Source organism: Indicator indicator, chromosome 27 (genome assembly GCF_027791375.1).
Source record: "Indicator indicator isolate 239-I01 chromosome 27, UM_Iind_1.1, whole genome shotgun sequence".
NCBI lineage: Eukaryota > Metazoa > Chordata > Aves > Piciformes > Indicatoridae > Indicator > Indicator indicator.
In genome coordinates, this window is record NC_072036.1 from 7,412,053 (window position 1) to 7,428,195 (window position 16,143).

Below are 16,143 nucleotides of genomic sequence, written 5' to 3' on the forward strand. Positions count from 1 at the left end.
ACTCAGCACTCCACATTATATTTTCACAGAAAGAGCTGTCAGAGAGGGTAACTGAGTCACAATGAAAGCACAGCTGTGGTTCAACCACATACTATCATAGACCTGAGCCATCTTACTTTCCTGCTGGTTTTCTCGCACCACTTGCACAATACAAAAAGCCGAGAAGGCAAGGCAAAGACACAAGAGGGGCTTCAGAGGTGGGGTGTGCATGATTAACGTACCCAGGGTGCTTCATGGGGGCATGCCCAGAGATACAAGAGCTACTCCCTCCTTGCTCAAGGGGCGAGGGTGGGCTCCCACAAAGTGATTTTTTTCCTGGCACTCTGTAGGAGCCAGCTTGGCTTTGAAGCCTTTCCTTGGTGGAGGCATCTGAGGAGCAGCTGCAGCAGTCTGTATGACAACAGGAAAAGGCACATGGAAATACATGGGGGGATGTGGGGGCTGACATGGAAAACAGGAAGCATACATGGAGGGGAAGGAAGCAGATATCAGATAAAGAGACCTTGACCACCAAAGGAAGAGATTTTTGGTGAATTATTTAAAAGTGTCCTAGTAAATTCTAGTTCTATGTTCAAGCTTAAGCCATTTCATTCTGCTGAGTCCTTCAAATCATGGGAAGTATTGCACTTGTGACTCCAGTGCATACAACAGGCAGCCCCCTCCAGTTTTAGGCAAGTTAGGCACTCTTTACATGGGAGTCTTGTACGCTGTTACCCTTTATCACTGCAAAACTGAAACTTGTCCTAGAAGTGCTAAGCAAATAAAGAGTCCTGCAGAGCTGGGAATTCACAGTGTTCAGTTTAACTACCCAGAATTTTACTTTTGGGGGTATTTTGGTTCAACTGTTTTGGTCTATTCGTTTTAATTACATTCTGAATTTCCTTCCACACTCACTAGGAGGAACAAACTTAAATTTGATGAGATGACTTAAAGGTGAACAACTAGAAACAAAGTGTTGCTAAAGAGACAGGCTAGAGTGGAGGCTGGAGGGAAAGTGGCATGCTGTGCAAAGGTAAGCTCCAAGCTATCAAATTTTGACTCTCTACTATATAATTACACTGCCATTTCAGCCAAATCACTCAGCTGCTTTTTCACAAGCAACAGCATTTATTTTGAAGCTTTGTCCTTATTACCAGCTTTGTTGCCTGCTATTTAATTTTGTTGCAGGTTCGTGCTTGGAATAGAGGTGAAGAGGAGACATAGTTCCAAAGTCATATCTCCATAAATCAAATTAAATATGGTTTTGCAGATCTCTTTGTTCACATGCTTTAAAAAAAAAAAAAATATCAGTTGTTCAAGTTGCTCAATCTCTGTTGATTTCAGAATGCACAGGAATGTGCTCAGGATGAAAAGCAAACTGGCCACTTGAGCAAATCATCTTTTTAATAGGAATAAAAATATAAGTACCAATACAGTTCATCAGCTGTCAACTCTGAGCCCACAGAGGGTCCAGGGAGGTCCAAGCAGCATAAAACTAGGCCCCTTCCAGCAGGACACAGGACAGCCTTGCTGCCTGTATAGATGACTGATGAGTAGTACAAAAGAACTGCCCACGGCCTTTAAATCAAACTTAGTGTTTTTAACTATGAGCATTTACTTTAGGTGGGCTAATGAAAATAAAGTAGCTGCAATCTGGAGCTTGGTTTGCAACTTAGTGGGAAAGAAAAGGGAAAACAAAGGTAAAAGTTACACAACCACCACAAAATATCTCGAGGATGAGCTCCTTCAAATGAAAAGCCTGGGGTTCACATAGGCTTCATCTTGCTGGGATGTGTTCTGACCTCTGTCACCTCAGTACAGTCCCAAGGATCCACTGTGGTATAAAGCTGGAAAGACATCACTATTATGGCAAGACTCTAACAATTGTCTAGGTCACAGAGCTCTGTATTTCTGCAGAAAGTATACAGAGAAAACTGTGCACCAGAGGCCTCACCCTGCCCTCCATACAAGGTCTTGTTCCCAGGGAAACTCCTTTTTTTGGTAAAATCTGCCTTTGAATCAGCATTGCACTGTATTACCATCAAAATATCTTTTGAGCTAAGAAAGCATAAATGCTGTTTCCTGACTTTTCACTGGAGAAGCATGGCCATTCAAACACTCCAGCTGATGAGAGGCAAGCACAGCAGCATCCTGCATCTGTAACATCCCTTGCTGCCTCTGTTCCTCCTGCCTCAAAGGAAAATTGTCATGACAAAAACTTGCTCACAGCAAGACCTGCAGAAACGTCCAAGAAGTCAGACTACACCTGGTGAAAGGCAGCCTTGCCTCAGACATCCAGGTCTCATCACTCTGGACTGGATAGAAGCAAAGCAAAATATCTGAGCACCAGGTATTCAGCAGCCAAAAGTCTAAACATGCTTAGATTTAATCAAATCTCCCCTCAGCACCAAGAGTTACTGAAGGCACACCAAAGATGTTTTGTAAAGCGAGATCCCAGGGGCATCTGAATCAAGATCAAGATCATGGGCCTGTTGGCCTATGCATAGGTTGTACCAAAGATCAGAGGATGCTGGAATTAAGGCTTTTTACCACAGATAAAAATAGCCTTCTACACCAGACAACAGAAATAACTCCCCAAGAGGTGAGAGCCACGACCAGCCCCTCCTGCTGCAGCAGCAGACACACCGCTTGCACCCTGCCCTCTGCCACACCGTGCTCACCCAGAGCAGTGCACGTGTGGACAACTACATCTGGGACCTCACCAGAAGACACCAATGCATGTCCCTGGGGAGAGGGTGAGAGTGGTACCAGGGGGCTGGCAGGTAGTAGTACCATTTCCCATCCTCAGACACATGCATGATGGATGTGCATGGGAGAAGGTGAAGGAATATCTCCAACCAGCTGCAGCTGGGCTGGGTCTGACCACAGCTGTTGGCTTACAGACAGGAGGGCCCCCTCCAGGATCTAACTTGCCTGTGAGCAAGCTCTAGCCCCACACTGTGAGCTGCCCTGGACACAGCCCTTGACAGATACTGTGGCTTTAGAAAAATGGTGGTGATCTCAGAAGCAGCAGAGTGAGAGACCTCTGAAAATTATGCTGGTTCCTTCAGGTACCCTCCCAGCAGCCAGAATTACCTGGCTGGGCTGACTCTCTCCTCCCATCTCTTCCTAGTGCACCAGCTGAGCCTTGGCCCCCCCACTCCTCTCCTCCATGAGCTTTTCCACTGCTTGCTCACACACACAGATGGGTGAGCACAGCACCTTCACCCAGGCACTTAACACACCACCCTCTGACTTAGGGGAGAGGCTACAGTTTTCCAAACAACTGCTCTCAGAAGTTTTTGCGTGCTGCACCTTTCACCAAAGGTGTTTATACCACCGGCTACAAAACGGTTACGCAGCACAGTATCAAAGTGCATCTTCAGAAACATTGCTACAACATCCTGGCAGCAAACAGCTGCTTTTTTTCATCCCTCTGATGCACCCTCACCAAGCAATTCATAATGAAGTTGGACTTGCTCCAGTGCTAAATAAGTGTTAGGTGTGCTCGTGGACACAGCCAGCAGCTCCCTTCCCTCTTCTGCCTTCTCCACCAGCCCCATCGGGAACCAGCATTTCCCTCAGCCATACAGGCTACAGACCCCACTCCCTGCTGCCCTGTGGCTGCCAATCCCTTTCCACTGAGACAAAGACCCCCAAAGCAACATTATTCCCCTCTCTGCCTCACCTCTCCCTGTCTGAAATCGTTTTGCACACCCAACTTCACCACAGTGCTTGGGATAAGGTAGTGCCTGGGACATGGTTTGCTCTCCTGGAGCCCAGGGTACAAAGGCACTGGAGGTCTGCTGGTCTGTCCTTTCTTCCCATTTATCCTTCTCTTGAGAGGAGAGAGCAGAAGACTGAGCTTCTTTACCTACATTTTGGATTCAACCAAAACTCATCACTTTCTGAAGAGCCAACGCTGCAAATGGACACAGACAAAGCAAAGAAAATGCCATTGAGTTCAGGACATAGCTTTGCAAGCTCTGAGGAGAAGCTCCAGAAGGAGAAATTACATTTGTCTCATATTACATAAAGCTGCCTCTGAAGTAATAGCTCCACCTTATTAACAACCAAGTCAAGAAGGAGTCCTGAATCCACACTGGAAAAAAAAGATTTGAGTTATGCATAGGAAGAGATAAGTATCTAAAAAAGAAACCAACTCTTTCCAGTCAAACCTGTGGCCTCCCTGCTCATGTAGGACAGGAAAAAAAGGCCAGGGCAAAAGTAAAGAATTTTGGCAGATGCCATCCAACCCCACTGGTGTGTTCTGTTTTCATACAGCTCCTCTGACCTTCATCACTGACAGAATCGTGCACGCTGCAAACACAAAAGGGTTTGTACCTTCACCCCTTTTTGAGGCAAAGGAGCAAAATCCAGTACTTCTACTCTAACCTCTCCACTGCCAAACCAGGGTCAAGAGCATCAGCTTTAATGCTGTGCCATCATAACAGGAGAGAAAGAGACCACCATGTGGCTGGGACCTACACCTGGCATTTCTCCAGAGAAGGATGAAAGATGTCAGACCTCTGTGCTTTTCCTGACCAGGTGCTCATGCAGCTAACCAATGAAAGGGCAGGATCATGGGCCTGAGGCATCCCTGGGCAGGCAAGTACCTCCAGTTCTCTTCCTTGCATCCCAGCAACACTGGGACCCAAAGCTGCAGGCAGCCAGGGTTGGGGGAGGTGTGGTGACAGGCATTTGGGGATGTCACAAGCCACCGGTTTCAGGGTAGATGCCATTTACACCAGCTGAGCAGCTGGCTGAGCCCTGCATTTGAAGTACAGAAATCCACAAGAGTTTGGGTTTTTTTGTTTGTTTGTGTTTGTTTTTCAGGAGTCCACCTTTACACTTTTCATGATATTTTGTGGACACAGAAAAAAAAACAAAACTCTTTTCAAATAAGGAATGAGACCACAGAAAATTAAGGCAAGTCTCTAATGACCTGGAAAAAACAACAGTGACTGCAATCTTCTATGGTCTTTCAATTAGTATTAATAAATTTTCAAGGGAAGAAGTCCTCCACTTTGCAGCATGCTATAGCACAAAAGGAAAAATAAATAGTGTGTAAATATTTTCTTTGAATTGCATTTTAATTTGGTTGATTCCATTGGGTTTCCAGGAAACATTTTAACCCCTGCGCTGCAGCAGTTCTTCAGGACACCGCTTTTACTAACCAAGCATTGACTGGGAGGAGGGTTGAGAGCAGGAAGGGAAGGCAGAACAGCAGAAGAAACAAAGCAATACTGTGGAGTGCTGATTTTGTTGCTCAGATTATTTACTTACCAACTTCAAAGGGATGCAAAAGGAGAGGGAGGTCAAACAAACCACAGCATGATTTTTTTTTTCTCCCTCCTCTTTACAGACATCATTTACTCTAATGTCCCTCTTAAAGTAGGAATGAGAAAGCAGCAAATGATCTCCAACTGGTTCCACAGTGGTTCCTTAAATCACAAATTCCCTCCACGTGCCCAGCTGTGATGCCTCCTCCTCTCCCCCTCCCCCAGTCATTCCCCAGCTGTGGCTGGGGGCTGGTTTCCCTCAGGGTGTTCCCTGAAGCCAGCCTCAGGAGATGCTCTGCCTCAAACATATGAGAAGTTATTTTGGCAACCAGTTGGATCAGCATCATCAAGCATAGAAAAACTCTCCCTGACAACCATTATAAATGCCTTATCTAGCAAAGGAGCTTACAACTCCACTGCCACTTTTCCAAGTGAAAGAGTTCTTTACAAATTGCAGGCACAGCCACATGCCAGTAGCTGGGGAGGTCTTTCCAGCTGTGCTGACCTACATGGCAATGACTCTGCTGGATTGCCACAAACAGCCTGGGCAGCCTTTACTACCCCAGAAGCCTCCCATCTTTGCAGAAGTTTGCAAAGACAGAAATAATAATAATTAAAAGAAAAGAGAAAAAAAAGAGAAAAAAAAAGAGAAAAAAAAGAGAAAAAAAAAGAGAAAAAAAAAGAGAAAAAAAAAGAGAAAAAAAAGAGAAAAAAAGAGAAAAAAAGAGAAAAAAAAGAAAGAGAAAAAAAGAGAAAAAAGAGAAAAAAAAGAGAAAAAAAAGAGAAAAAAAGAGAAAAAAAAGAGAAAAAAAAGAGAAAAAAGAGAGAAAAAAAGCGAAAAAAAGAGAAAAAAAGAGAAAAAAAGAGAAAAAAAGAGAAAAAAGAGAAAAAAAGAGAAAAAAGAGAAAAAAGAGAAAAAAGAGAAAAAAGAGAAAAAAAGAGAAAAAAGAGAAAAAAGAGAAAAAAGAGAAAAAAGAGAAAAGAGAAAAAAGAGAAAAAAGAGAAAAAAAAGAAAAAAAAAGAAAAAAAGAGAAAAAAGAAAAAAAAAGAAAAAAATAGAAAAAAAGAGAAAAAAAAGAGAAAAAAAGAGAAAATAAAGAGAAAGTGATTTTATTTATTTACTGCTAAAATGTCAAAAGAAAGCAGAAACCTCCTTATAAGCAACTTCTTTCATCACCAGGAAGCTGTGTTCCCCTAAACTCGTTGGCCACCTTAACAAGTAGCAGGCTAAGTCTTACTTAAAGGCACACAGATATGAACCAGAAGCTGACACCCTGAAACTTTTCCATTTTCACTCTATCTATAAAAACTTGACTAATTTTGCTGCTTAATCAAAGAACTTCCTGGACAGCAACCATCTCAGGACAGCTGAACACAAGGAAAAACTTTTTCACTGTGAGGGTGCTGGAGCCCTGGAGCAGGCTGCCCAGAGAGGTTGTGGAGCCTGCTTCTCTGAAGACATTCAAAACGCAGCTGGATGTGTTGCTGTGTGACCTGCTCTAAGTGATCCTGCTCTGGTGTGTGTGGGGGTGGATTCAGTGATCTTTTGAGGTCCCTTCCAACCCCTAACATTCTGTGATCTGCACACACATCCTAAGCACTGGTGACAGGATGAGAACTTATGCTACGTGGCTACATTTATGCATGAGACCTCGGTGGCAAGATGATTCAGATTAGTGCAGAAGTCACAGTGCCCGAAGGAGAGAAGGCAGTTACAGCCTGCCAGACCCTTGGCTATGAATTATGTATGAGGACACAGGATGAAGAAATCTCTGCATTCTGCAAAGAACAAGATCCTGCCACACATAAGGGACAAGGCTGACACCAGAATGTAAATAGCATCATAGAGTTTGCTTGCTTTCCTTCTATCAAATACCCAGAAATAGGAGCAAACTAGGTTTGCCTTTGCTTTTCAGGAGCACTGTCTGGTTGCATCCCAATCTGTGAAAGACAGACAGTGCTGAAGTGCATGTCAAAAACAAGTATGTTTTAGTCACTGCTTCCAGGACTTCAGCAGTGCACCCAAACGTAGTCCTCAAGAGAACCAAGTTTCAGCACTGGAATTTGCTTTTCAGCACTCTAAATACAGTGCTCTGGAGACTGTGGGTGTGAGAAAACTTCTCTGGCTTTTGAACTGCTGCAACAAAAAAAGATATTTGTAATTTATTTATTTCCTGCGTAGTGTCTTTCACTGCTTTTCTTTCCTGGAGGTGGTGTGTTGATGTGATTGACCACTTCAACATTTTATTGGTCTGTGTGGAATTACACAAGTATGGAAGTGTAGTTGAAGTGTAAAGTCTCCTTTTTGCTAAAGGGAAGTTGATTTTGTTTGCTTTCTAACAAAGAGCTGCCCACTTTAGGATATGTGTTTACACTATGCACCTCAAGTGCAGGGAAGACACTGAGAAGGTCACTCCCAAGCCCAGAAGGAACTTTGTAACCACATATCCAGGAGGAACCTTGAAGGACTGTAAACAAATGAGTGGATAGCCATGCTCCTCCCTCCGCCACCCATGCAGAGTAACCCAGGACCCTGGTGAAGCTTCAAATAGAAGCTTCTTCCACGTCCTTCTGCCTAGAGCATCCCAGTAACCCGACAGGGATGTGAGGCCACAGCAGGAGATGGAGTCCTACTCCCTCATCCTGGGTTCCCTCTGTGCTGGGAGAACATTGTGCCATGAGGGCATCTCTTCTGATTCTGCTGATCTGGGCAAACATGCAGTTGGATTTCCATTAAGGGTTTTTCAGGCAAAGTAGGAAATGTTAATCTTAACTGAGAGACATATCATATATATGCAAATTGTTTGCTCTACTTTCTCCATCTGTTTTTTCCCCAAGTTTTTCTCTTTGCTGTGCTTTACTAGAGATTAACTTACAGTATATTGCACCAAATTTGGACTGTGTGGGAAACATATGCTGCAAGCTCAGGGCCAGACTCGAATATTGGGTTGCACAGAAATAGGAATATTCACAGCAGTGCTAAGGACTGACAAACCCACAGGGACAGGAAATTCAGAGACACCAGGGTAAGAAGAGGCTGAAGCAGAGCTGTTCCAGTTACAGTAGCAGGTGGGAAGGCAAGGTTTCAAAACAGCTTTAATTTGGGTAAGAGGAAGTAGCTGAACATGATAGAATGAAACCACCACCCACTTTTTTTTTTTTTCTTTTCCTTAATATGCTATTCCCTTGCTAATGTGACACAAGTCAGGCAAGATTGACAGTTATCAGTGATGAAGAGTGGACCTTTTTTCTCAAAAGCAAACCTGTCCCATCTTACTTGAAAAAAAAAAAAAAAATCACACATTCACGTTTTTTGCCTGCATGCCTAGGTGGAATACATGACATTTTAGTAAGAAAGGACAGCAGAAAGCAAATTATGCAACCTCCTCCCTTATCCCCAAGGGGTAAATTAAAAAGTATCTCAAGAGAAAATTAATTAGCTTGGTATGGAAACAATAATTGGAATTTATTAGCAAGACACAATTTTCTGTTTTGCCTTTTGACTCAGTCAATCCAACTTCTAGGAAACTAGCAATGTCCTCCATGGGTAACACAATCAAACAAGCGGCTCCTTACAATTCTAGTGGAAATGGAACCAAAACTTAACTGAACTAAGATGAAGATATGGCCAAAGAGCTACATCAGGCTGCTGATCTGGAGCACTGAAAGCAAGAAATCTCTTTTCCCCCCCCTGCATTCTCATGTGAGCAGCCTGCCTGATGCTCACCTTCACCAGAAGGGTGTATTCAGCAGCTCCCTAAACCAGCAAAGTTTATGAGCTCCCTGGTCCATTTTGGCTACATGTATAGATTTGTTCTGACAGATATTTGGAAAATAAAGTAAATAATTTTTTTAAAGAGTAGAAAGGACAGCAACTAGATCATTACTTAAGTATTATAGTGCTGGTTCTGCCTCTGTGATCCACAGCATCGTTTCTGTGTCTGCAGTCTCACATTAATGTGTCACAGAACAAATGAATGTGGAAGTGGAGAAGAAAATGTTTAATGCCACCCTGTGTACACACTTGTCCTGAGAGTCCATGACTATGTCTTCGCTAGAATTTTTTGATTAGTAGTAGCAGCAGCAAATTATCTTGTTCTCAGATTTTGAAATGGGGTACAACAGAACTAGGTCTGAATGATTTTTCACTCAATATTAACTGCTCAGTTTCTTTTGATACAACATTACTTTGCTTTCCACCTAGAGAACTCAGGGACTGAATCTCATCTAAAGGAAAAGGAGATTCATTTTCAAAACACAAGCATTATCACTTGTTGAAAATCTGCATGTTCTCAGACCCCTGTTTTAAGGACCACAAGTTTAACTACACCTCTCCTGTCTGTCACAAAATACTAATAGATCAGCAAGTGCTGACTCCTTGGGTTTGAAAACATTGCCACTTCCAGCCTCTCATTGCATGTGGCACAAAACAACACACACTACAATGAGAGCTTATCTTTTGAAGCTATGCTTTAAAGCCTTCAGCTCTGTGGCTTCCAGGCATTTCAACTTCAATTCCCCTGCGCCATGCTGACACAACGAACATGAGATGATGCAAATCCCTGGCTTTGGGAGCAAGCTGAGGCAACAGCAAGGGTAACAGCTCCAGAATTAGCAGTGGACCTCTCTGTCAAAGTCTCCCAGTAGAGTACGACCAGCAGGATGCTTGAATTTGTATTACAGGTTAAAATAGAATTGGTTTTCATGCTTGGAGGAGAAAAGAGACTTTTCTGTTGTTGTTTTGAGCTTGTTTTACAATTAAAGCTTAGCTGACTGTATTAAGTCAAACACAGAACAAGTGTGGCACCAGAGCAGAACACAAGAAGTTTGGGGCAATTACTGCAGCTGCAACAACAAAGCCATTCTGTTCCGATGGGTGAAGACATCCACCTATAATTCCAGTGTTTTGAAGTCTCTCCTACCACACCATGAAGAAAAGTTTTGTTCAGTTTCTAACAGGACACCCAGGCCTTTGTATAGCATCAGGGATCTCATCCAGAACTCCCCATGTGGTTTTGTGATTTGAAATAAAGCAAATAAACACAATTTTTATTCAGTAGACATGAACATCTGGAAGATGACATCAACATGACTTCAACTTTAATGTCAAAGCACGAGACTGACATCCAATATTGCTGAACAATCTGCAGTGAAAGTGCCAAAAACCTGATCACAGATTAAAGCTGTGACAGAAACAAGGTTTCTGCAGTAGCTGAGGGAAGAAACAGTGTTTTAGAGCTTTACTAACTGCCTGATTAACATTATTTTAGCAGCTTGAGGCTAAATGTGTGATACTAAATATCAAAATGAAGATTCTGGTCTTCCAAGAGGCCTTGGCTCTGGATTTCTAGCCTTACTCTGCTTTCCTCTTCTATTCTTCTGTCCCTCTCACACATGAGAACACCTTTACTGAAGTCCTTTGGAGCTGTGCAATGCCAGCATGGCTTGAACATACTCAATTCTTCCCTCTCCCTGCATGCAGAACCAGCATGGAGCCACCACACAGGCAGCTGCTGCCAACAGACAGCAACCCCATCCCTCAGAGAAACAGAAATAATTAGCATGGTTGCACTGGGACTGGAAATCCTGCTCAGGGAAGATGAAAAAGTCCCACACCACCACCAAGGTAAACCTTCACGTCTTGGAAGGAGATTCCTGAGACACAAGTCTGGCTCTGATGAAAGAAGAGACAAGGAGAGAAGCAATGAAAGACCAAAGTACTTCCTCCTCATAACACACTCAGCTCCCAGGCTTAATTATACAGGATCAACAATTCTAACCATAACTACTGGCAGCCTTTCTACATGCAAGCGTCCAGCAAACCTCAAAAATGTCTTCAGCACACACACAATTTCACAATCTAAATGAATTTAATTAGATAGCTCATAATTTATTCTGAAAGCAAAGATTAAGATACTGCATACTCTTAAAACTAGTCAAACTATTATCCTTCTAATTTTATTTTCTTTAAGCACCACTAGCAGATTGTCCCAGTTTGAAGTTTCCTAATCCCAGTTGAAAAGCTAATTAAGCCTTTTAAGGGAAGTTGTGTGCTCATTCTTATGCATTGCTATTAACTTTTTTTTTTTTTTTAATTGCAGATAGCTGGGATCCAACACCATTCCACTGAATCCAGTCAGAAGGATTTTATTTTGATTTTGTCTGGCTTGTTTTATTCTTAGCAGATGGTGCAAACCCATGTGTTGATGAGTACATGCCATGGGAGAGCATCTGATACAACACAGCCAGCCCCAAACCACAATGGTGTCTCTGCTGAGGGCTTCAGTGCCTGCCACCACTCAAGACCACATTTCCTGGGGTGGTGTGTTAGCTCAGGTGGGCTTTCAAAACTGTGCAACTGGGACCTGACTTGGCTTTGAGGCATTTCCATACAGCAGCATAAGCATCCTCCAAGTCAATGTTTTACAAAGCATTTTTTACTGTACTACAAATGTAGCTCCAGTGGACTAAGGGTGGCACCATTCTGATAAATATAAATGAATTTGGTTTTGCATATGAAAATCAATAAGTAATTTGCATGAACTATGATTCAACAGTCATGCATGTTATGTGAATGTGCAGGTAACAACTTTCCCAAGGCATCTTTTTTTCCCTCCCTCCTTTGTCAGTGAGATTCCCAGCAGCCTCCCTGTCTCTGATTTTGTTTGAAATATGTCCCCTGATAACCTAAAGAGAAGTACATATAAAGGGCTTAAAGCTATTTATAGCAAAGCCTGTGCAACTGGAAACATTGCCATTTTCATGTGGCTTATGAACTGCAACCAGAAAACTGTTTCCTCCCTCTTTAGTGATTCCAACCAGCATTCACAAGGCAAGACAGAGCAAGCCAAGGAAAGAAGCAGACATAAGGACAAAATGCAAACAAACTGAAAAATCTACCAATCACTTATACTCAGAAACTGGAAGGGGGTGGGTACAAGAAAGATTCATCTCTCTCTGCATTTCAGGCTGCTGGATATGGGCATGCAAAGTGGATTAGCATGATCACACCAATATTCTTTGGTACGGGTTTTGTACAACCCCCTGAGAACAAGCATAAGCTCTCATAATTACTGCATATGCTGTTGTCACATTAAATAACAACCTCACTGCAAAAAAGTTTGAGTCTACTGCCCATCAATTCTTCTGCCTGGGTGTAGCTGTCACCAGACTCAGGAATCCTGCATGCAAAGTTCATGTTCAGATGCTCATCTGCAAATCCCACAAGTTTCCTTGCCATGCTTTATTTGAAGTGAAAACAAATGGGTTATAGCAGGAGCAGTAGCTTAAATCTTAAGAGAATAAAATTCCCCTTCCTATTGTGTCCTTCTAACAAACAACCAACCCTCAGGTCAGCTCTAAGTCCTACCAGCCAGAAATGTAATAAAGACAGACTTAGATCCAACTCTGATTTAGATATCTGCCCTCCACAATTGCATGGTTCAAAGTCTTGCTCAATGAAACCGAAAGAAAAAACAGAAGACAGTGAAAGGCAAAGATAATGTGTTCAGGTTTCCCTCCTTTCTACCTTAGGTTTGAACCACCAAAAGGAGATGCTGAGAAGACAGACCAGGTCAGGCACAGCCACACGAGGCTGACAAGTAGGGAACAAGACATAGTTTGTTGTCAGCAAAGAACTGGCAACTGAAACCACAAGAGAAATTATTATCAGCACATATCAGAATTGACAGAGAAAACAAGAACCTTTTATTACAAATGCCAAAGCTATTTATGACTCATGGACAGTCATAGATGTGATATTTGTCCCCAGGTGAGACCTATTAAGCTTATTAAAATGTTTTAATTAAAACCAGACCCCTAAACACAGAGCCTTCCCTAAGATCATTCTATGAACAACAGAATTCCACGTTTCAGATGGCTTTGGACAACACACACACATTTAACTTATTTTCAAGAGCAGAAGAGCTGACACCTGGGCTCTGCACAGTCACACTTGGATACGAGCAATGCTACGAAGCAACCAAGCTACAGGGAAAGAAAGGGCCTTTTCCTTAATTTAAAACTTAAGTGAGAGAACAGAAGCTGTAACAGCAGCTTCATCCTTGATCTGTAGCATCCCTCAGGGAAAACTGAAAGGGAAGGCGAGCCGGTCATGAAAAAAAAGCAGGCTGAGCAGCCAGCTCACGAGAAGCCAGAAAAGTGTGCTACTTTATATTTAAAACCGAATATTTTGAAATCAGTATATTTAAACCAGTGCATCTCTCTTTGAAGCAGCTGGTTGAAGACACCAGTGGTGACCAGATACAGAATTAGCTGCAACCAGAGCCTGATTTGCTCTGGCACTTCCAGTGCTCCATCACAACTTTTAAATCAAGTCGAGAGGCTTGTGTAACAGGAAGTTGGTATCCACTTATCCTTATCTCCTTTCTCCACTGGTGTGACTTTAGAACATTTAGCCCCTAATTTACAGGGTAATAGCAATAAAGGAATAGAATGGCTGCACCCTGAGAAGAAAGGAAAGACAGAGGTCAAAATCTCATCTGCTTTCTAGACACTGTTCAGACTCATAAATTGGACTTTGGTCCAAAGAGAATCAGACAAAATATTACTTGTGTTTCCTTGCTGTTGGTTTGATAGTAGAAATGTTTTTTAATGCAATCTAAGTGCTTTCGCCAATTAATTTAAGAGTAGGATTCCTACTGCACTAAAAAAAAGAAAACTCAAATTACAGAATGGCAACAAACTTACTGTTTCTGACTCTCCAAATAACTTTCTGCTTGTTGTCATCATGTGAGACAAACATTGGTGAAAGGGGAAACAAACTAACAAATCATTGTCATCACATACAAGACAAATATTAGTAAAGGAGGAAAGGAACAAACACCCCCCCACAAAACACTGATGAAAATAGGGCAATGAGGGTATATTTTTTTCCCCCCTTTGGTTCATATATATTTCTTGGAGCATGCCAAGTTGGAGTTTCAAAACAGGGAAACATACTGAGGACAGAATAGCAAAGCTGGCACGAAGCTGACAAGTGGAAAAGCAACACAACTCATACCAAATTCTTCCTTCTGTGGAGATCCATATAAAAAAATCTCCATTCGTAGGAAGTTGTGGGAAAGAGAGGCATAAATCAGCCAAACTCTATACCACTGCCTGGATGCACTGCTAATGCCCTCGGTTCTGGAACTTGCAGCCAAGTTGGAACATTAGTGCAAGGACTGTTAATTTATCCGAATGCACGATCAAGCTCGTTACGCTTAATTTCCAGTGTTAACTATTTTACCAGTCCAGTAGCTGTCAGTGAACTCCTCTAAGATGGATGCATCAGGCCATACAAATGCCACAGCCAAAAGGTTGCAACTCCTCGGTAGGAGCAGTCGGCTGTGTTTGTAATTTACACAGGAAGCTTAACCGGGAGCCGCATAAAAACACCGGCTAAGAAGAGGAGAGCCCGAGCCCTCACTGGGCGAGCTGAAGCATCACAAAAGGGCTGTCGAGATCCCTACCAAGCTCTGTCCCGACACGAGTGTGCTCGGTCTCAGTGGGTTGGTGTGCGAGCAGACCCTCCTGCGCCCGGCTGAGACACTGGGACTCAGCTGAGGGACTCAGCCCCGGCGAGCGGGGCGGAGGAGCTCTTGCCGGTGGCCCAGCGCCGCTTGTCGCGCCCGGGGCTTCTTCCGCTGGGGCCAGCGAGAAGCAGCCGGGGCGACGCACCCAGGTGGCCGCGGGAAGGGCCGGAGCCGCTCCCAGACCCTGCCTACAACTTGCCGGAGAGTTTGGCTCCGCTTGTTTGACTTCTTAAAAAAAAAATAAAAATCCTAATTAAGGAAAGCCGAAGCAAGCCCAAGTGTGCATTTAGCCTAGGGCCGGTTACTGCCTTAATCTCACAGCTACTCAGACACGGGGATAAACCCGGCGAGCATTAACCAGGTCAGCTATATACAGCCCGAGAGCAGCTCAGGCTGCGCTCTCGCACAGCAACAAGGCGAGGACAGCGTGGACCGCTCCTCACAGCACCCCAGTGCTCGTCCTCTGCGCAAGGTGGACCCCCCGAGGGGCCGTGCAGCCTGGACCCCTTCCTCACCCGCCCATCCCCGAGCTCACCACCCCCCGAACTCACTCACCCAGCTTCTCCGCCCGCAGCCAGAGCGGGGCCGAAGCTCCGAGAAGCAGAGAGAGCAGCAGCGAGGGGGCGGCCCGCACCCCCCCGGCGGGGCCCATGGCTCCGGCTCCCGACCGGGCGGGCAAGGCACAACTTCCCCACTTCCCTCCTGCTCCTTTCTCTTCCTCTTCTCCTCTTCTTCTTCTTCCTCCTCCTCCTTCTCGTCGGGGCGGCTCCGGGGCCAGCCCGCGCTCCCGCGGACGGGGGCGGCCGCTCCCCGACATCCTTCCCCTCCGCAGGTGTTTCAGCAGAGGCGGAGAGAGGGCCGTGTGGGGCTGCCCCTGGCCCCGCGCCCTGCCGGTGGCCGGGCTGCAGCTCTGCCACCTCCCGCCTCCCCAGCCCGGGGCTGGGGGTGGAGAAAGGAAGCGGGAGAAAGGGAAGAGCCACTGCTCCCATTGGGCTGCAGCGCGGGGGATCTCCTCCTCCTGCCATGGACCGAGGGGCTGGCTCGGCCCCCCGCCCCCTCGCCTGCCCTCCGCGAGAGCTGCTTCTCCCACCCATCATTGCTCCCGGGTCGGGAACTCCCCAAACCCGCGCAGTCCCGATCATCGCTTGCGCGCCCCCGAAGCTGGCAGGCCGTACACATTCACGTATACATGCACACACGCTTACATACATGTACGTTTTAAAGAAGGCAGAAATATTTTGCCGTTTGCAGGCTAATTCCCGCTGCCACAGCGAGAAGAGGTGCGGCGGGATGCTCAGGGAGGCGGCGGACACAGCGAGTGGGGCTGGTGGGCATGCAGCTGGACG

At 44.7% G+C, this 16,143-nt stretch overlaps 1 protein-coding gene across 1 annotated transcript in view; it reads right to left on the reverse strand.

Moving 5' to 3' along the window:
- Nucleotides 1-15,786, reverse strand: part of DCBLD1 (discoidin, CUB and LCCL domain containing 1) — a 49,117-nt gene extending 33,331 nt beyond the window's left edge. Inside the window, 2 exon segments of the mRNA XM_054393135.1 lie at nt 15,353-15,623; nt 15,625-15,786. Of these exon segments, the coding sequence (XP_054249110.1) occupies nt 15,353-15,623; nt 15,625-15,786 (433 nt within the window).
- Between the last annotated feature and the right edge of the window lie 357 nt (nt 15,787-16,143).